Below are 21,870 nucleotides of genomic sequence, written 5' to 3'. Positions count from 1 at the left end.
CCTCCTTCCTTACAAGCGAAGATAACAAGCAGAGTGATATTCACAACGAAAGCGGTGATGTTTCAGAGGCAAGTGATACTGCTGTGAACTGATTGAAACCGCTACGGACGCGTGACAAGAATTTAGTTAATTTTGGACCTTTAGCGAATTCACCCATGTCGCTGCTGAGCTCTATAGACTTGAACGTTTTGAATGAATCGACCCCGTTATCATTCAGGACCATATGTTGAGAAAGCCGAGCGGAGAGAAAAGAAACGACAGTTTCGGAGGCTGTCTGGACCCGGAGGACGAAGCTGCTAGCTAATAGTAACTCCCAGCTGTGGTGCCAAGAGGGATATACACACTCAAAGTGCCATAGCCAACAAACAGGACACGGGACAAAGGATAATCTTGCCGAGGATAACGTTGTCAATCTGCTGGCGTCGTGAAGAAGACAAGTTAGTTGGCTTGGTGCGAAGATATTAACACCTGACCACGGCTACGTTGGCCAATACTGTCACCTTAAAATAGAAAGGAAAACAAAACAAGCGTCCAGCCGCCGTCCAGGTAATGTTGTGATCATTTCTCTACTCTGTAAGAAACATCTTCAGTGTTGCTTGCTAATTGGCCCATCACACTCAGCAATAATTGTGTCTAGCTACTGGAAATCAAACGTCCACAAACCAGCCCAGAATCATTCTAATCTCTCCCAACACATTGCAGCCTCCACCACCATTTTACAGTAAGTCGCTGCGGGGCTCTATTCTGTCTCCGCGGATGGCAGATTATGGACTATTTTGGGGAATATGGGAAGCAAATAGCCTCCACTATGTATTCTGCTGCTGCGTGCTCTTTTTGAATGTCACAGCATCTTGTATAAGTAGCATTCACAGAGCACAAGTGGCTGCAAAAGTATCCACTCTCAAGCATCTCTGGCACAGCCAATCGTTTGTAGAAGTGGCACACAGGTAATTAAGTGGTATTGAAGTCACCTGTGATCAAGAATTTTAGGCTTTAACACACGTGGTCAAACAGCTGGTTAGACCACTTCCTTGCAAATCTGCAAAAGGAGGAGCGGACCATTATAAACAAATCCACCACAAATAGATTGAATGTCCTCATCAGTAAAGTTTGGGAAATTGCAAAATAACTAACTGAAGTAAATCTGCTGAATGCCTTCTAGAAAATTTTTAAGTGTGCAAGAAAATTGCTGGTGAAGCAGGCCACCAAGAGGCATGAGGAATGTGCTTCATCTTTCATAGTTTTTACAAGAGTAAGTCACTCTAAACAGCAATACATTATGCTAAGATGCTTCTCTGCAAAGCTTGTAGAAGCTACAATAAAATAAATTAGCAATATGCTGATGTGTCCTGGCAAAAAAGCAGCTGCAGGCTGAGAGTTTCTGTTGCATGATCACATAGACTAGGATGTAATTGGAAAGATGTAATAGCAGGGTGTAGCCTAAGTTCCTACTCAAGCACCTTCATTTGAAATCCAATCCTAAACACATTGTCATAACCTGACAGTGATGTGTTTTGGCCTTGTTCGAAAGGGCATGTGTAGTTATGCAGAGTCAAATTACTTGTGCAAGGCATTCCTGGAGGATATTTTGTTAGGTTGACCAGCTTTGGTGTCGCCAAAGTGAGCTCTGCTGACATGTTTAGTGCCAGTCGGCCAGCGAAATACAAAAGCAGCCGGAATATATAAAAGGTAGCCTTAGGTAGGGGTCCAGGTGCAGAGAGGGAAAAAAAAGAAAGCCTTTTAAGTCAATACTGTCTGAGTGGTTGTGGAGCCTCGAGGCAGCCAGAGAACAAACACTCAATCAGAGTCACTATGTCTTTTTTATAATCCTGGCTAAAGAGAGCCATGCGTTCTGGAGAGGGGAATTGATAGTGTATAAAAAGAAAGGACAGCAGCCTGGCCTTAGCCTCCAGTCCCGGAACCCCCTGCTCTTCCACTTAACAAAGACAAACTGTTATTATATTCTCAGAGAAGACATCATTCAAGACTTCTGTGGGGAATTGCTCTCGTGGTGATCTCCTTGTGATCAATTTGCAGGGGGTGCAGAGGCAAATTTAGTTGTTTGAGAGAGTGTAGATGCTCTTGTTTGATGAGATTGCATCCTTTTTTCTCTTATTAGTTCTCAAAGGCAACTCTTACATTTTAATCAGCTGATGAAATGTATCTGCTTCTATTTTAACGTTTCTCCCTCTCCCTGTCACAGTGTTTTGAGGATGAACCACTTATCCCTCAGCGAGCTATGTTGCCTGTTCTGTTGTCCACCGTGCCCCAGCAAGATCGCCTCCAAGCTGGCCTTCTTGCCCCCAGAGCCCACCTACAGCCTCATGTCTGATGACAGTGGCAGCCGATGGACGCTGCACCTCTCCGAGCGCGCCGACTGGCAGTACTCGTCCCGTGAGAAGGACGCTATCGAGTGTTTCATGACACGCACCTCAAGAGGGAACCGCATCGCCTGCATGTTCGTCCGCTGCTCACCCAGCGCCCGGTACACTCTATTATTCTCCCACGGAAATGCAGTGGACTTGGGTCAGATGAGCAGCTTCTACATTGGCCTGGGTTCACGGATCAACTGCAATGTCTTCTCCTACGACTACTCGGGTTACGGGGCAAGTTCTGGGAAACCTTCAGAGAAGAACCTGTATGCTGATGTAGATGCCGCCTGGCAGGCACTCCGGTCACGGTAAGGAGAGATGATTGATGATGGTTGGGGGAGTACACAAATGTTTGCACAGCCTGTAGAGAAAGGATGCAGTGATTGATAAGTAGTGATGAATGTGTTGATATTAGAGTTATTGAATTGCACACAGGCCCAAAGTGTTGCTTTAAATCTATCCTGGGCACACAGTCCCGTAAGTGGACTTGAAATGCATTGCATCAAATTATGTCACAACCCAGAGCTGAAGAGGAAAGGGAAGTTGCATGACACACATTGGTAATGTAAAGGAACTGTAAGAACCTTCCTGTGCAGTTTATTCCTCTACATATTGCCAGTCTACAATGAGGCTGTCAGCTGTGTAAACCATGGGGAAAGAGTCATATTAATAGCAGCTCCCTGGTCACGTCATTCCCATTGACAGCTTTGCTTTGGTAGCAAGAGATAATGTTGTGAATAACAACAATGGCAACCTTTCTTGTTGTCCTCAGACTGTGAATGGCGACAGCTATGGGGAAGTAAATGGGGACTTACTGAAACAAAAACTGATGTAAAGTCTTGAGAAGCCAGCCTCTTGTAGGTTGATAAGGAGAATCACAGAGACACGAAGCAATAGCAGGAGGAGTTGAAGATGTAAAAAGTTTACAGCAGGAGCTGGGTGGAGGGATGATTAGATTGGACCTGATAAAATGATGGGTGGAGATGGCAAGGAACGGTTGAGTTGGGATGACATGATGTTCTTGTAGGAGGTAATAAGGAGCGTGTTTTCTGTGATTATGTTGGCCAGCCATATGTAGGTGTGAGTGGGAGCTCTGCTGCATCTTTTTGCTCCGCAGGCTATGAATAGACTGATATCTATTGGCCGATATTCGACTTCTTCTTCTGATTTCTCAGCTGATACAACTTACTTCTTCAGTGCTTCTTGTGTTTGCTTTAATCTGTATCATAGCCTTGTAATGATAATGAAAGAAGCAATGACTTGTGCTTTTACATCGCAGATGGTCCAGAGGAATTTGCCGTAGAATTCCTGCTCTATTACATTATATTAAATCATGTCATTTAGAAACTAGATTTACAAGTGAACTGCTGGAAACATTTTTTTCTTAATTTCATCATGTTGTCTCCATTTATTACTCTCTTTTCATGACATACAAAAAATAATTAAATATAATAATTTAATAAAACACTAAATTAAATGACAACAAACATGACACTGTATGTAGATAGATATTGCTTTGTTAGATTCTGTATAACGATTAAAATTCCATCTGATCTGACTCTGCTTACTGCAGGCATGGACTCTTCTCCCCAGATAAGATTAACCTCATGTGCCTCACTTCCTTTCATCCATGTTTAACCCTGTTGTCACTGCTTCCTTTTGCCCTTTTTATGACACAATAGGCATTGTACTTCATGACTTTGGGGCTGGTTTGCCACATGTATGTAGAGCTGAACCAGTTAGCTATTTTTCAAGCTAAATGGTGAATCTTTTCTGGCTCCAATTTCTCAAATATTTTAGATGATGTTAAACTAAATATCTTTGGAGCAAGCAATTAAAGATGTCACCTTGGGTTTTGGAAAAATTGTGAAAAATGTTCACTGTTTGTTCGAGAAAAGGTTGACAGATAAATTGTTAATGAAAATAGCTGTTATTTGCAGCCCTACAGAGCGCATAAGATCGATATCCTTTCTCCGCATAAACATAAAGCACGCGGCCACTCACCTGTTCTGACAGAGAACAGGATGTGGTGGAGGAGTGTACAGTGTCTGTCTGTGAGTACGAGTGGAAATATCTTGTCCATCATATTCATGCCATTTTGTTTACGTGGATGAGGGGGAAAATAAAAGTTCAGCCTGGTTGCTTTTGTATACTTCCTGTTGGAAGACAAACAAATGAGTAAGAGAGGAGAAGGGGAACTTTGGCTCGGAAAAACTAAAGGCAGGAAGAGAGGAACCAAAGCAGTGTAAATCAGCTGCAAAGAGAAAAAGTGGGCTGCTTCTGTGGAGTGCCACTCCTGTGTCAATGCTTATGTGGGTGTATGTTCTTTCTGTGGTAAATGAAGGTGTTGGCACTGCAGAGGTTTCAAAGTGCTGATGGATAACACTGGTAGGGTCACTGGCAGCAAAGTGCTACTGTTTCTTAGCTACTGGCTTTCGCTGTGAAGCTCACTGCACCTCTTTTACATCTCACAGAACCCACTGAGTGGATTTCTCTAAATAAGGCCCTTTAAATAAGGAAGCTGGCAAGTTAAACAGGAAACTCTTGATCATAAAGGTTGTGCATACAGGAAACGGGCTGTGAAGAAGAACCTGCTTTTCTGGTGGCCAGACACTCTGTGTCTCCTTGCATCGATGTGTGTGCGGAGACAAATGCATTCCTTTGCTTCAAAGATGAAACCTTTCCAACACTAGTGTTTCCAATTAAACATGCTTCGTTGAGTGCCACAAAACAGTTTTACGAAAGCTTTAATTACAATGTTGAATGTGATAGAGAGGAAATGAGACGAAGGCATAAGAGAGGCCTTCTGGGCAGTCTGAAACCCAGTGTTTCCTCTTTCTTTCTATTCACAGCACCAGACAACTTGAAAGAGAAGAAGCACTTAAGACTGCTGTGTTATTCTGCTTTTTATTTTATTTATTTATTTATTTTTCTCATTTTCCAGCTCACTTACTTATTTTTGTTGATACACCAAGGAATCTCCTGCTCCCACACAGTCGTGACCTGCGCTGAAATTTTCTTTGAAATTTCATTTAATCTTAGCAAAGCAGAACAGATGCTTTAAATAATATCATATTATGCTTTGATTTTGTGTGTGGGGCAGGAGACGATTGTTGTTGCCATCGATGTAAAACCTGTTGACTATACTCTTTGTATGTAAGCTCAGCTGTTAGGGCTGGGTATTGTTAAAAAATTACAATATCAGTATTAATATGATACTGATACCAATAGACAATAGAGTACCTCATGTGATACTTCTTTTTCCCAACACAACAATCACACCACAATTATTGTCTTGTCGATTTTATTGTCATTTTCTCAGTTAATTGATTAGTCGATCTGTCTATAAAATGTCAATCTGTGTTTCCCAAAGCCCAAGATGATGTCCTTGAGTGTCTTGTTTTGTCCAGAACTCAAAGATATTCAGCTTACTGTCATAGAGAAGTAAAGAAACCAGAAAATATTCACATGTAAGAAGCTAGAATTGGATCATTTTTACTGAAATTCTTAAAAACAAATCAATCAAATCTATTGTGAAATAAGTTGGTGATTTTTTTTTAATAGTTGACAATCTATTAACTGATCATCACCATGAGCTGTGGCTCAGAGGTAGAGCGGGTTGTCCACCAATCGAAAGATCAGTGGTTCGATCCCGGGCTCCTCCAGTCTGCATGTCGAAGTATCCTTGAGCAAGATACTGAACCCCAAATTGCTCCCAATGGCTGTTCCATCGGTGTGTAAGTGTGTTAAAACTGAGTAGCAGGTGGCACCTTGTATGGCAGCCTCGGCCACCAGTGTATGAATGTGTGTGTAAATGGGTGAATGTGACTTGTAGTGTAAAAAGCGCTTTGAGTGGTCACTAGATGACTAGAAAGGCGCTATACAAATGCAGGTCCATTTACCATTACCATCATGTGAATGGAGGCATTCAGTTTTGTAAAATGCCACCAGACACCACAGGCTTGTAATAGGCTATAGCCATACTTTCAAACATTTTGGTGACATCTTGGCACGCTAAACTGCCGTCTCTGTCAGATACAACGTGTTCAGCTTCACCATATTAAACTGAAGAATGCTTGCAGTGATTGGCTGAGAACAAAACCATACAAATAGTCATTTTTTCTAGATCTGGGTACAAAAATGATCAAATACAGGAATCGTTTGACTGGAAGTTTCACTACTACTTTATACTGGGTTATGTCAGTCGATACCTTTTTAAAGGTATTGAGTACGCACAGCCCAGCCCTATCAGTTATGTAGATTAGATAAAAAATTTGCATGGTTGCCTGTCTGTCTTCTACACACTGTGTGGCCGGGGCTCTGTCTCCACTGTCTGTACTGTAGAGATACTTTTGTTCCAGTGTTTCACCATTACTGATCATTTCTACGATCTTTCATTGTATTGTTGTACAACTCATCTTGTTCCCACTAGTGAGGTTACTTGCATTGTGTAATTTAGACTGTAATGATATCTAAAAAGCATTGTTCAAGGTATTTTTATGTATGATGGAATTGTGATCGCAGTGTGACGCTCAGAGCCATATGTGACTCTAGTCAACAGAATATTTGCTGATATACTGAAGAAGTTACATTTGTCCTTGAACAACAGCACTGCCATTGTATCCAAATCTTTATGTGCACGACCTAATTTGCCTAGAGGCCAACTAAACCTGTACACCTTGTCAGCTGGGGTGGCGGTTTGCCACCTGTTCCTGTTTCACTACTAGAGATGAAACGGTATAAAAATTTCATATTATGATTATAGTGGCCAAAATGATCATTCATGAGTATTGTCATGGTATGGGGTATGGTGCACACACCCCAACTAAAATTAGCAGCACTATGCGTTTTTTCTTTGTGCAGTGCGTTTGCTTTGAAATGCTTGCTCTAGTGTCTGTCCTCCTGGAGATTAGGACAAGGAGCCAGTAGCATCATTGGGTTTGCCCGCTGAACGCCCATTCTTTAAACAAGGGATCAGCAAAACAAATCCACGTTGCATGCTGCGCCTGCGCACTCATGTCTAGGAGACTGTTGCTAGCTTTGGTTGATGCTGGATAGTATTTACTGTGGTTTTCAAAGTGGGGTAACCAAACTAACATTTAAAAACGATAACACTCAACATTCGTAAGTGTACCATGGCTTATCATGAAACCGGTAACTGTTTCATTTCTGTTCTGTACACAGTGTTAATCAGCCTTTCTTAAATAAGGGCAGAGCAGGTATCAACTCAACATCATTCAGACACTGTATCACGTGGCGTTGTAGGTAATCAGGTAAGAATGCTCTTCGAGATCGAATGGGAAACTTGCAGGAACAAGGAAACAATTTGATAATCAAGAAGTCTCAACTTGCTTTCTGACTGTAAAGCTCTCTCGAAAGCCAAGATGCAAGTATGAATGCCAGCTTGTCATGACAAACAAAACATGTCTGTCCGAATGAAGGCATATGGAAATCTCCTCATTTGTTTGTATTGGAATAAAATGCAGATGCCACATTGAATTGGAAGATAAGAATAACTTGATGTAAAAATATAACTTTTAAAGAAACGTAAACATTTGAGACTTTTAAGGCTTAAAAATGGACAGACTGTCAAAGGGTTAAAAAAGGATTGCAGCATTATGTAATGTGGAATGGCAGCCTTAAGGCACACAGAGGCACTTGTTATGATAGGGTTGGGCACGAAGACATCCGGGTTGTGACGTTGTACTCTGTTTCTTTTTATAACCTGTGATCAACAGTTTAATAAGGTAGGTTAATTCCCCAAGTTTATTTTGCATGCTATATTTGGCTTAACCAAATGACAAGCGTCATTGTTGAACTTGTGGTTGTGATACCTGATCACTGGCAACAGTCTCCTCATCCTTTATTGGCATGTCAGTGTCACTCTCTCTGTCTGTGAGAGCTCTGCAGCCTCTCCAGTTACAGTGCGTTAATGGTCTGCTGTCAGGATCGTCTGCAATGACTGCTTATTCTGCCACGCATCAGACTCTTTTCGGCTGGTGAAATTCTGCTAAGACCTCAAACCCCCTGGCGTTTTGTCAGCTCAACAGGCACTTTAGTTTAACATTAATACTGTGCTGCAACTTTCTTTCACAAAGAGATTGAAATGACAGTTTTTAAGGATTTCTCACAACCACTCAGAGCTAATTGCTAGTTAATCACTAGAATTATTAAATTTGGGACTTCAAGTCTTATTCATGGGCGCAAAATACAAGCAATGAGGGATTTATTAACACAAAATATGCTAGAAATCTTGTGCACAATTTAATGAATATGTTTGGCCTTGCATACTTCTCTGCTGTTGTATGTACATAACCTTTTTTTCATAGAATCTTCAGTGTTTATTGTTGATAAGGCCCCTAGCGTCATGTATTATCTGCCTTTCTGACTTAGCTGTTTGTGTCTGACAGTTTGAGGGCTGTGCCAGATTCATAATTGACTGTCTGTTTGATAGAAAGACAGTACAGCCCAGCTTTTGACCCTGCCAAGCATGAATCAACTAGATTGTGTTTATCACATCAAAAGGCCTCTCTGCACGGCCCCACATTAGTCGGCTGCCTACATCCCTTGCGCATGTCTCTCATGTTGGATCAGACGCACAGCCCGAAGAAGAGAGCGCCTCTTGTATCTCTCTCACTGTCTCTGCGTGTTGTACTGCAGCAGTGTCTTCTTTTTCTGATTGTTTGACATTTTGAACAGAGTCTGTCTCTCTCTGCTTCTGTTTTCTGTGTCATCCAGTCTTTTTCTCCCATATGATTCAGCAGTCAGCAAATTTGCCTCCTCTGGAGTGTTGACACGCTTGTGTAGGCTGCTTTCTCTAAACTCCGCAGTCATATGACAGAGGGGAGCCACCTGTCCCTTTGCGAGCAGTCGAACCACGGCTGCTCAGCCAGGCGTACACACAGGACACTCAGCTCCTTCTGTGCTCTTTTGTTCAGCCACGGTGGATGAGGCACTCCCTTCACCTGAGCAGGGAGTGGATCAGATGATTCAGCAGTTGTATGAGTCAGCATGTTTACGCACTCACACGGCCTCCATTATCATATTAATGATCAGACATACTTAGAGACGAATGAGTCAGGTGGTGTACTATTTATTAGTCTGCATTAGTTGATATCAGGCATGAGAAAAAGAGTTTATTGACATAAGAGTGACCAAGCTGACTAAACTACCAGCCCACTTCCTCTTTTTGACCCAGTGTGTGTGTTTGTGTGTTTTCCACTACAGAATGGCACTGTATCATTTTCTTTTCCCTCTGAGATGGAGGCGGGCCAGCAGTCAATCCTGCTAGTCTAATATTGAGCGGTAGCCTAGCAACTCATTTCCAATGAGCTTTCAGACGAAGGTCTTACCACACTATGGCCAATAAAGTCAAACCAGAAAAACTCACTTCCCGGTCAGTCATGATATTGATTCAAATCGGAATGCCATTTGTCTTGTCAGACGTTTAATAGTCAGGGGAAATTCTCACAGAACGGCAATACGCATTGTTTACTTGGGATATCAGTAGCGGTTAAGCTGATGGCCAAAGGTAGACAAAGGCTGCTCTGTGTGTGTGTGTGTGTGTGTGTGTGTGTGTGTGTGTGTGTGTGTGTGTGTGTGTGTGTGTGTGTGTTTTAAGTCAGCTGGGTGGAGCGTAATCGCTCACCTGACTGACAAACAGGTGCAGGTTTTGCTGATTATGTAATGAATATGCTCACATCTTGATATTTGATTACGTCTCAATGACTTCATTTAAATGCAAACTAATATTCCACTATTATTCCAAGCATGACAATATTCTGAATTTAATGCGGGTCATATAAACTGCATATTCCAGTTTGATTTTCTGAATTAGGCCTTTGTCTGAATGAAGCTTTCTTTGATTAAGATGTGGGACATGCTGATATTGGTATTAGATGCAGTCTCTATTCAGAAAAATGCACCTCAGCTGGGGGGTTTGCTGCGGTTTGGATGCGTTGTACACAAACCAACTCCCCAACAGTTTGCGAAGCTGGGGTAGAGATGCCTGCCCAAAAGAAAAGCCAATATTTTTGGTCGGAAGGAGAAACCCGCCGACTTTTAAACATCATGGAAGACTTGGATATCTACAGGTTTTAGGAAGTGCACAAATATTGCAATGCTAATTTCCAAGAAGGTGGTTGAAGGAGTGGAAGAGGGAGGCTCTGGTTAGTCTGCCACTGGTGGAAAACTTTGAGAAAATCATATTTAGATGCAAAGAAGCAAAACAACACAAGCAGTTCAACTTTTTCATATTTTGACATGTTCAAGGACATGTTAGGGCATGTTAATTGGAGTATGCAAGGCTGCAAGTAAACAGGAATATTAGTGGGATATTCATTTTCATTAGTCAGTCTTTTTCGGAGGGAGGTCAAGAACCTGAATATTTTGTTCATGTAAACATAGTCAATGACTTTTGAAGTGTGTGTTCACTGAGCCACAAACATTGATGTCATCCTTTTATTTTCGGGACAAATCTGTATAAGTGAGTATACAATGGAAGGAAATGAGTAAAGAGGTGCTAAGCATGATAACTGATCATCGGAGTGCTAACTGAAGAATCCCCCTGCTGTAGTGCAGATGGTACGCTAATCTGTTAAAAATGCCTGTACATATGTTCAGGATATCCTAAAATATCTATTAGTCATCTTTTTGGTCTTCAGGGAGCAAGAGGTGGGCAGCCAAGAGGGAGCGAGAGACAGAATTGGGGAACGGGAGAGGATGTGATGCATAATAGATTGGATTTGTGTCAGGAGACTAAATTGATGAAGGTTTGGGGGAGGGTCGTAACCATGGAGCGTGGTTGGCAATGGCTCGGTGAGGTCTATTCAAGCTGAAATGCAATGGAGTAAATTGCAGGCTTGCGCTGGCCGGTCTGGGGGGTAGCTGCGTCTTGTGAGGAACTGGGTTGGTCAAAGCCTGTCATGGTGTCGTCTTAAGACGAGTGCAGCTGCAGATCTGCCCTTCAACTGTCCTTTCCTGAATGTGTAAGCAGAAGACACAGCAGTCCGTCTAACAGTGCCAAGATAGCTGGGTGGGTTAGCGGTTAGAGTGACCTTGTTGTAAATGGAAGGTCACAGGTTCAAGCCATGCATTATTTATCATGTCTCCTCAAGCAAAACACTGCCACTTGCACAATGTTTGTTAGGTGTAAAGATGTAAGCAAAGCGTGCCAGGTTAAGTTGGGGAAAGCTTCGCTGCGGTATCTTATATGCCATCACCTGATGACTAAGCTGTAAAATGGTTTCAATTTTCCCTCTCTATATTGGCATTGTATACATTGTATTGACAACCATGTGGTGAGTGTTTATGTGTGTTAGGATTGGCCAGGCTCTAGTGGCCTGATGTGGCAAAGAACATTGACTAGATAAGCATAGAGACATGGAGATAAGCATAAGTAAAAGGTAGCTGATAAAGGTCTACTTGAGGGTTACACTGATAAAGCTGTTCACAACAGCAAACAAATAACAAACTGTTGTGACAAGTAAGCTAAATCTTAAGTGAAAAGGTCACACTGTGCAGTCTTGAGCGTTATGGTGGAGTTGTGAGGTATAATTAAGCCCACTCATTCAGATTTGTTGATCATTTCTTATCATCAAATGCTGCCTGTCAGCAGTCATGAGTTAAGGAAGTAAGCAACCAAACAAACCCTTGTACCAAGCCATTTACTTGTATAGTTTCTGGGAGGAGTTAATATTGAACATTTATTCCTAAAGTGGCAATCACCTCATTTATTGCTTGACGTCTTCTGTTACTTGTCTGTCTTTTAAGATATAGTTCAGTACTCTTAAGACAAGAGTGGGTTTGATTTTACTGGAAGTCTCTTGTCCTGAAGCTCTGTCATTACCTTACAACCTTACAAGATGTCTGTTAGCTGAGCTTAAAGGGACATGTCACCCCAAATCAAAAACATGTATTTGTCCTCTTACCTGTAGTGTAGGGCTGGACGATTAATCGAATTTTAATCATGATTTCGATTTTGGCTTCTCACGATCATAAAAACATTATAATCGAAGAAAAACGATTAATGCGCCGCACGGCGCGACGTGTATGTAAGTGAATGCACCTGTGTTATGTGCAGCAGCAGCAAGCGTGTGACGTGTGTGGATCAATAATATGTGGAGCGAGCGATTGAGAACATGGCAGAAAGGCAGCCTTTGGTTGAGAAGAAAGGTAGGACAACTTCAGTCATCTGTCATTGTCACGCTGTCGTGTCTGCCCCCCAAGGCAACACAAGCGTAAAAAAAAAGTCCAAAAAAGTTAATAACTTACAAATTATGGCGAAAAGGTAGTTTCTTGCAACCCTAGAATTAAGATAAAAATATTCGCAAACGAAAAAACACTTCTGGTTGCTGATAAGTAGCGTTTAACTTTTGATTTAACACTAAAAATGAAAACCCTCAGTGCGCACTGCAGCGCAAGCAGACAAATCCGCGACTCAGAGCAGCATGTGTCACTGACACCAGACCGGTGGAAAATGTCACCATCAGCATATTATTTTACATCAATAAAATCTATTTTATCATTATTTTGAGTCACATTGTTGAAAGAATTTAGCTGTCTGTACTCAAGCAGGATAATAGGTCTCCATTCATTGCACGTCAGGCTTTCTATTTCCTTGTCGGAGATGGTGTTGCGTTCAAGGTCCCCCCCAAAAAAAATGGGAGGAAAAAAAAGGCCGAATATTCGATTTTTTTTTTTTTCACAATCGAATCCCGTGCTATCGAACTTGGGTCAGCCCTAGTATTTATTTTTATTTATTGTTTTTATTGCTATTATTATTTTAATTTACTATTATTATTTTTATTTTTATTTTTTTTACTTGTTACTAATTTATTTCTGGCTGTTCTTTTAAGTTATAATTAAAGTTGAGTTTTGGTGGAGTTTTGAAATCAGTGAATAATCGTGTTTATTCATCGTGATTTCAATATCAATCAAAATAATCGTGATTATTATTTTTGCCATAATCGTCCAGCACTACAGTGTAGTGCTATTTATGAACCTAGATTAGTTTGTTGCGAGTTGTCGAGTGTTGGAGATATTGGCCGTAGAGATATTTGCCTTCTATCCATTATAATGTAACTTGGTAGCGCTTGGCTTGTGGTGCTTAAATCGCCAAAAAAATACATTTGAAAATTCATCAGCAATGTCTCTTTGCAGAAATCATGATCTGGTCACTCAAAATAATCCACAGACCTTGTTGTGAGGAGTTTATGTAGGAACGATTTTCTGTCCACCAAGTACACTCGCCAACTGTATCACTGCACAGAAGGAAGCAGGCATCAACTGCTAGCTTAACTAGCACCACTGAGCTAGCTAATGTTGTAGCTTTGCCAAAGAAGACACCATTAATGTTTACATCTCACGCTGACACAAACATCTCTTCCATTAGTAGATGCACACTACCTTCTGTGCAGTGATGGGATTGGCAGGTGTAGTTCGGTAGAAGGAAAATAGTTCCTACATGAAACAGCTCACAACAAGGTCTGTGAGTTATCTTGAGTAACCGGTTCATGATATCTGGAAAGAGACATTGCTGTTGAGTTTTTCGAAAAATATTTTTTGGCACTTTGAGCACCACAAGCCAAGTGCCATTTAGTAACGATATACTGGAAAGAAGGCTGACATCTCTACAGGCAAGAGGAAAAATAGCTATGTGTATTTTTATTTTGGGGTAAACTGTCCCTTTAACCCTTGCAACATGAAAGTCATTTAACTAAATCTTGTCTGGCCTAAAGGGTCAGCTATCACATTTTCCTTTCCATTAGTCAATAAACACTGAACCAGGAAATAGTGGGAATCTAACTAACCAAAGAACACTGTTAAGCCTCCTGCAAAGATTTTCACAAATTATGCTTTTTTTAAGATGATTATGATCAAAACTTCAAAGCCCTCGAGGCTTATAAGGATCTGATCTGAGAAACGGCTTTTCCATAAACTGAACTGGATCAAAGTGGATTCTCATTAACAGTAGTTAAGCTTTTTTATTCTGACGACGGATCATCAAGAATGCTCTGAATGTGGCCAGTTACAAAAGCATGATGGCATTTACTTGCAAATGTTGAAACAAAGATGTTTATGGCACATTTTTTAGGAGCTGTTAGTCTCTAATCAGACAGTGTTATTATTGATGCTGTCTGGAAAAAGACTATCTCTGTGGTCTCCTCCTTACTGTCCCTCACTTCCCCTCACCAGCCACATTATGTTGTATACTTGAGCTAATCTTTCAGTCCGTGTTTTGTATATATTATCATCAGCCAACCTTGAGTATTAATGGTGCTGTTAACACCACAGCACCCGACAGTGTACAGTAACACTTTAACATGCCGTGCCAGTATTTTCACCCCTATTTATACTCGCTGAAGGCCAGCTGACACACCAACAGTAAACTGTGCATATATTCCTGTTAATGACTTGTGTGTCTGAGTATGTACGTATCCATGTTATGTCTGAAGTGGATGTGCCTACACTTAAGTCTGTTGCAGTAGCAGCAGGACTACATTACTCTGCAGATGGGTCCTCTACAAAGGTTGTGCTAGACTTGTGTTAGTGGCATTCCTAATTATAATAATCCATCACAGCAGTGTAGAGTGGTGTCAGACTTTGGTGTTCATGTATTGTTCATCACTGTGTATTATAGGACTGCAGTAGCAGAGGCTGTACTGTTAAGCCTGTAATGTTAGTGTTCCTAATTTTAATAATAGAGTAGGGCAGTGATTTTTTTTTTTTCCCAGGCTGGTTATGGCTGTGTACTATGCGCTATCCAGTAGTGCAGCAGTACAGACAGTGATGCAGTGTTCTCAGACTAGGTTTCAGGTTGTCAGCTGACTGCTTGCTTGCTAGAGTGGGTCACGTTCTCCGTAATCAGCTGTGGAATGTCTTCTGCTCTGTTTTTTCCCCCAGTGTCTCCCTCACCCCTAGTCCGGTATCAGTGTCTTTTTTTGCTCTCTTTCTGCTTGTTTTGCTCCAATTCCCCCTCCTTCCCCCTGAATCACGAGACTACAGCGGTGGTCCACTCTGTTCAGCTGCTCTGAAAAAAAGCAGCAGACAGCCAGTGAACCGTGGCTGTGTCCCATCTTTGTGCGCTTGTTTTAGGAGGCCATATAATCACTGAGTCACTGTGGCATGACGTTTCAGCCGATAATAGAGCATGAGTAAGTCTCAGTTAGCGCACAGGTGTGTGTTTGCTTATGGAGCAGCATGTGGGGGAAATGAGGGAACGATGGGAGACTAATTGGCAATGTGAGTGCATTTTTAATTTGATAGGCTAAACAATAGATCGTGATGGCCAAAAGTTTCTCTTTTACCTTAAAAAGCACTCAAAGAAAATCTACTTTACCCAACTGTTGGATTCCAAACTACAACATTTGCTTTTCTGATTTTGCCAGCCAAGCTGCTTTTTTCTAATTAACAAAAGGCCTAACTGGACGCCTGCCAGTGTTTGGAAAAGCACACAAGATCTACCCGAATATGTTCAGCTGCTAGTCGTGTAAATATCCTGCTCATGATCAGCAAAAGCGTGATACTCAGATATTCTGTGTCCTCCTCGCAGGTATGGCATCCGGCCAGAGAGCGTGATCGTGTACGGCCAGAGCATTGGCACCGTGCCCTCCGTGGACCTGGCTTCTCGCTATGAGAGCGCCGCAGTCATCCTCCACTCTCCGCTCACCTCTGGCATGAGAGTGGCCTTCCCCGACACCAAGAAGACCTACTGCTTCGATGCCTTCCCAAAGTGAGGTCACTGTATGAGACAGATGGCATGCATGAGAGCCAGACTGAATACATCACAAACATTCAGAGAGGCACACGCCCTCCCTGTACAGATATTCAAATAACCAAAGCACACATGCGTTTAAAAACACAGCAATGCATGAGTGAATTTGCATCAGGAAAAGACACACATGGAGTTAAACATTTAGATGTTTCAAATTAATACAGGGAGTGTTCTTTAAGTGACAGCACTTAAAAAAACATTCTCAATAGCTCCCTCTGCTGGTCAGTTGGCAAACTAGATCTGCTTCAGCTCCCTTTTATTGGTGAATTTTCAACATTTTTTTAAATTTGTTATAGTGTTTATGATCCCTATAACTCAATCATGTGTGATATTTTCTGACTGTCTTCCTTCCCTAACACTGCTTTCTTATCTTTTCACTCCAAAGCATCGACAAGATTTCGAAGGTAACGTCACCGGTGCTGGTGATCCACGGTACAGAGGACGAGGTCATTGACTTCTCCCATGGCCTGGCGCTGTATGAACGGTGTCAGCGCCCCGTGGAGCCACTCTGGGTGGAGGGGGCAGGACACAATGACGTGGAGCTCTACGGACAATACCTGGAGAGACTCAAACAGTTCGTTGCACACGAGCTGGTCAACTTGTAGAAGAGAGAGCTGGGGGAAAAAAGGGTGGAGAGGGAAGGAGAGAAGAAAGCAGTGGTTTTCAGTAGAGGTTGGATGATGAAGGGGTACAACTTTTTGTTTTGTGAAGTGATGCAGGTGGAAGTGGTGTTTGTCTGTGTAGTACTGACGTTTCGGTGGCAGTCTTCTCTCATCATCAAGCGCCTCTCCCCCTCGGAGCTCCAGTTTGCCTGTCAGTACCATCCACTCCACATGCTGCAGCTGTGAACTTACACATACCCATCGTTTTGTTTTGCTTTTAGGTTTTATTTTTATTACGTCGGAAATTGCACATCATGAAAGTGCGTGAATGAATGAGGACGTAGGCATGTGCACATATAACACACCATGTGTACATGCAGTATATGAGAGAGTGTGTGTTTGTGTGTGTGTGTGTGTGTGTCACATTTTTAATGCCTTTTGAGAAAGACATGGTCCACTGTTCTTAACGGAGAGGTTCCTGAGGCTTTGAGGTTTTGAGAAACAGCCTTGCTACAAACTGGACTGGACCAGAAGTGGACCAGACTCTCTCCAATCCAGCTGAACTCCATCTGACTGTGAGGTCAGAGTCGACCCTACACTCTACAGTCACCATGAATTTCTTTTTTTTTTTTCTTTTCTTTGGAGTACTGTTTATTATATTTTTTTTATATTATACATGATATTTGCACGTATCAGCTGTCACTGAAGAACTGTACATGACAAACTGACGTTATCTAGCTGTGCCAGTGTTGCCAAATGTTTAGTATAATATATAGCAGGGGTTGGACACACAAAGAACTCTGTTCAGAAACCATCTAGAAACCTCTCCAAAGCTCTGTTAGCTGTATTCAGTCTCTACTTCTCAGTTTAATCTGAAAATGGTACAATTTGATGTTACACACCACAGGAGAATGACGCAAGATGGGGCTTAGTCAGTCAGCAGCTCATTTACCCAGTGAAAAGGCTGCTGCTGTGTATTGTTGACCAATGAGTGTGAGGGTTATTTTGTCACACTCAAAATGTCCCCACGCTTCTTACTTGAAGGTAAACTCGAAAGTATTGCTGCTATAAGATCAGTGTCAGTACGCTGTAGTCGATGAGCTGGATGCTTTTAGAAAAATGCAATGCTGGACGGTTTTGTGGACAAAATATCTGAACCCCCCCCTCGGAATTAAGTATTCGCCTTGATATAGTAACTATAATGAAACCCAGTGTTGAGAGTCTTTGGGTGTGAAGATACCAAGTTAAAGGTGCAGTCAGTGATTCTAGTCCAATGCGCTTTTTCTCAAATTCAGCAAATATCTCTTCACAGTGCACCACCTGTGTGTTCTGTGTGTGCGCACTGAAAAAACTAGTGTTCATACACTGGCTCTCAAGTGGGGAAACAAACCAAGCTACACAACACTATTCCAGCCAATCAGCAACAAGGAGTATTTATGCTCATGGATTTATAAAGAGAAAAGGCGTGGTCACACATGAGCAAATGCAGGCCTGCTGAGATAAAATGCATGCTGAATGCGGGCAGGGGCCTGACGTGACTGATATAGCGAGCTAGCTGGCTAGCTACTGTTAGCTAGATTGCTAATAGATACTGCAAAATATGATGTTATTGGTCCATTTTCCTTTTTCTTATGTTTCATGCCTGTCTCCTGTCTCACTGCCAGCCAGGCAGCATCTCTCATATGAGGCAGTTTATATTTGTCATGGCCAATATCACACAATATTGGCTGGTTAGACATGGCAACAGTCACTGTCTCATCACACATATTACTTTGCTATTGATTAAGACTCTGATTTTCCTGGTTAAAATTCACCAAGTCGAACTTCGCAATGCGAAAATGTGAATTTGCTTTGCTGCCGGAAACAAATGTTTCATTCGCCCCTCTGCTAGCTCTGACTGGAGGTGAACCAGTGGCGAATATTCACCAGTATTAATTTTGCTCATGTGTGACCGTGCTCAAAAGGCAGTGGAAGCAACAGGGAAGCTTCTGAAGAAACACTGATGGGAGGGGTGTATTTGTTTGGGTGTTCAAATATCAGCAGACCTTCACCGGAATCACTGACTCCACCTTTATTGTGTGTAGTTATTGCAGATCTTGCTTATGTACCTAAATCAGATCTTTCTAGATGTGTCTTTTTATATGAGAATATAATGACTGTGACAGCAGCTAACGGTCTGTGCTCTGATCAAGACTTATACCACTAATGCCAATCAGGACTGAATGGTGAACATTATTAACGGTGTGGATTCCTCTTCAGTTCAGGAAGCTGTTAAAAATGAAAGTGTTTTAAGTTATTGAGAAACATTATTCCATTCCATTCAAGCTGAATCATGAATGGACAGTGGGTGTTATCAGCGTACGTGGCTCAGCATTAAAGGCCTCCATCATGGACGGAATGTTTTGTTCTTGTCTTAACTTTATCTTTTTGTCTGCATGGTATTTCTGGATCCATTGTTGTCTGTCGATTTGCCCTTTAATGCTGAGTGAGGAGAAACAAAGCGTCAGCCAGCTGATGACTCCATCGAGGCACTGAAAAAATGTCAAAGTGATCCTGCATGCCATGAATGGCTCGTTTCTCTTATGTTTTTTTTTTGGTCTGTATAACAACCTCAGAATGACATGAGAAATCTCAATGAATAATGTTGTTATGGGTATTTGTAATACCTGTATTACACTTGAGCCTGTGTTCACAAAAGGGGTCAAATACTGTTGGTAAATGACAATTAACCAATAAGCCAATGGGTGCTACTGTAAACCTTCAGGTCTGATTACTTACAGGTTGAGAGGAAGCAAAGATTAATTGCTTAATTTTTTTTTTTTTTTGATTGACCAACATCCAGATCAGGATTGGTAACCGCCTGTCAGGTCTGTTGTTATGAAAACTACTTTTTTTTCACAACTCATCTGTCTTATAAACAAGGATATGCTTTCTTTCATTTTCACTTTGTAAATAATATTTGTACTGGACTTTTTTTTTTTTTTTAATTCACAAGCTTTTGTCATCATCTCTCAACTGTAGTTCTTACTTCTCTAACTCTTGATATGACAACTACTAGACCAAGGTAGGCCATCGTTTTGGCTTTTCAGATGACCTTTGTACCGGTCACTTTGACTAATGTCATCTCTGATTTGATTAGATTAATTTTGTATAGCATATTTCAGTACAGAAGGAACTTATATGTAATAACAATATTAATAAAGTAATTCTAACATGGATAGAGCAAATAAAATGGTATTTGAGAAGCAACAATATTTGTGACTGAACTGTTGATTTTTTGGGGGGCTTTTTGTGTGTCTAAATTTCAGGTCTGTTCTTTAGAGCTGGGTCTCTCATGTGATTAAGATAGGACAATATAACAGAGTGGGGGCTTGCTTTTATCGTGATGGAGACAGCTCATGTCCTCTTCACAGGAGTGCCTTTATTATGACAGAGATGTGATTTGGCTGCACCACAACAAAGCAGATTTACAGTCAATAACACACAGCACTCCCTCTGTACAGATCACTGTCCTGACCAAGACCTCGCGTGTAGCTCTAATATTTTCATAACATTAAACTGAATTGAGACACAAAGGGTGCTGATACATTCTCAACTATGAATGCATCAAATATAATCTGATCCTTCATGGGTCAGAGGCAGGTTTTATCTGAAGGTGTACACTGAGGTATTGCTGTATATTGTACAAAATACTGCACCACATTTGCATAGATAATATATAAGAGATTGCCATATTCTGCACAGTGTGTTTGTGAGGAGCACAGTTGGTACTCTCCCCAGATCGTTGCAAAGCAAAGGAGAAAGTGTGAACCTGATACTGCATGGGGTCAAGAGGTCAACTCTGCTTAGACTCAGGGGCAGTAATGGTATATGGATGAGGAGACAACTGGAGGATTACAGGGGTTACTAAAAAAAGGATGTTGCAGAGATCCTGCAGTGTTACCATAAGGAAAATGAGTCAAGTAAAAGTTATGGATTTTATTTAGTTTATTTATCTGACAGCAAACTCTTAGTGTATTTGTGTTATCAGTGTTTGATATTTTAGAATTCATCATTTAGAGCATCATGGTAAAGGTGCTGCCTCTCCTGGTTTGTCCCCTTGTGTACCTTGGAGGGAGGTTACAGAGTTTGTTCTCTTTGTCACCAGCAGGCGGCAGTGCGGTCCAGCTTTAAGCCCCTCCCCTTAGTTCATGCTGCTCAAGTGGTCCTGGTGACCTGTTCAGTGACTCCTCGGAAACCCCTAATTCCTTTCTTTAAGTCTTTGGATGGAGACCTGTCCCACTTTCAGATACCTTAGATGGGGAGTAGAAACGCATAGGCCACATAATAAAGCCTTTTATTTGCTTTATCACATGAGTAAACAAACAAAAAGCTTGTGCTTCAGCTCCAGAATCACTCATGTGCTTGTGTAGGAATCTACCCTCTGTTTTCACACCTTACTGTTTATTCCATAGCTTTTACTTGTGAAAGAATCCTGTAAACAGGATATTAATAGCTCACTGCATGAAGTAACAATCATTTGCTCCATACAAGGATATTATCACAGGACACTGACAACAGATGACTGTAGCAAAACTACTTGGTGGTGTGCCCATTCCGAGAGTACAAAGAAACTCCTGCACCAAAGTTGCCACATTTCTTTAGCTTTTGGTAGTTTTATATTAATGATTCAGTCATCCTGGTCTTCCCATAAAGCCTACACATCAACATATTTTACAGTTACACTGAGATATACTGGCCACCACTACTAATGCAAATGTCAGTGACAAGAATAATACAACTGTTACTGCTTCTACTCTTACTGCCTGTGAGATCAAGTCCTTAGTATTTTCTTTGTGAATTTTCTAGCAACCTGGAGGAAATGGCACTCTATAATTAAAACAAACAAACAAAAAAACCTATGAAAAAAATCCTGATGCACTCAGTATACAATTAACTACTTTTAGGCCAACATAACACAAAAACACAAAAACATAACAAATAAGACAATTTAATAAGCCAAATTAAATAATCATGAAATAAAAATGCCATAAATAAATAAATACATTTAAAATAAATTAAGATAAAATAAAACAAAAATATTTTACTAAAACTGCGCTATGGAGAGTGCTTGTCTCTGAGG

The 21,870-nt window shown here is 41.3% G+C and overlaps 1 protein-coding gene across 1 annotated transcript; it reads left to right on the top strand.

Moving 5' to 3' along the window:
• The first annotated feature begins 20 nt into the window (after positions 1–20).
• Positions 21–20,002, top strand: abhd17b (abhydrolase domain containing 17B, depalmitoylase). Its single transcript, XM_033620312.2, has 4 exons — positions 21–546; positions 2,204–2,680; positions 15,925–16,104; positions 16,532–20,002. Exons 2-4 carry the CDS (start codon positions 2,214–2,216, stop codon positions 16,749–16,751), a joined length of 867 nt encoding a protein of 288 aa, XP_033476203.2. The 5' UTR covers positions 21–546; positions 2,204–2,213; the 3' UTR covers positions 16,752–20,002.
• The last annotated feature ends 1,868 nt before the right edge of the window (positions 20,003–21,870 follow it).

This window comes from Epinephelus lanceolatus, chromosome 9, assembly GCF_041903045.1.
Source record: "Epinephelus lanceolatus isolate andai-2023 chromosome 9, ASM4190304v1, whole genome shotgun sequence".
In the NCBI taxonomy this organism is placed as follows: Eukaryota; Metazoa; Chordata; class Actinopteri; order Perciformes; family Serranidae; genus Epinephelus; species Epinephelus lanceolatus.
The sequence above is the reverse complement of the archived record's forward strand: the minus strand, read 5'-3'. Positions and strand labels throughout refer to the sequence as shown.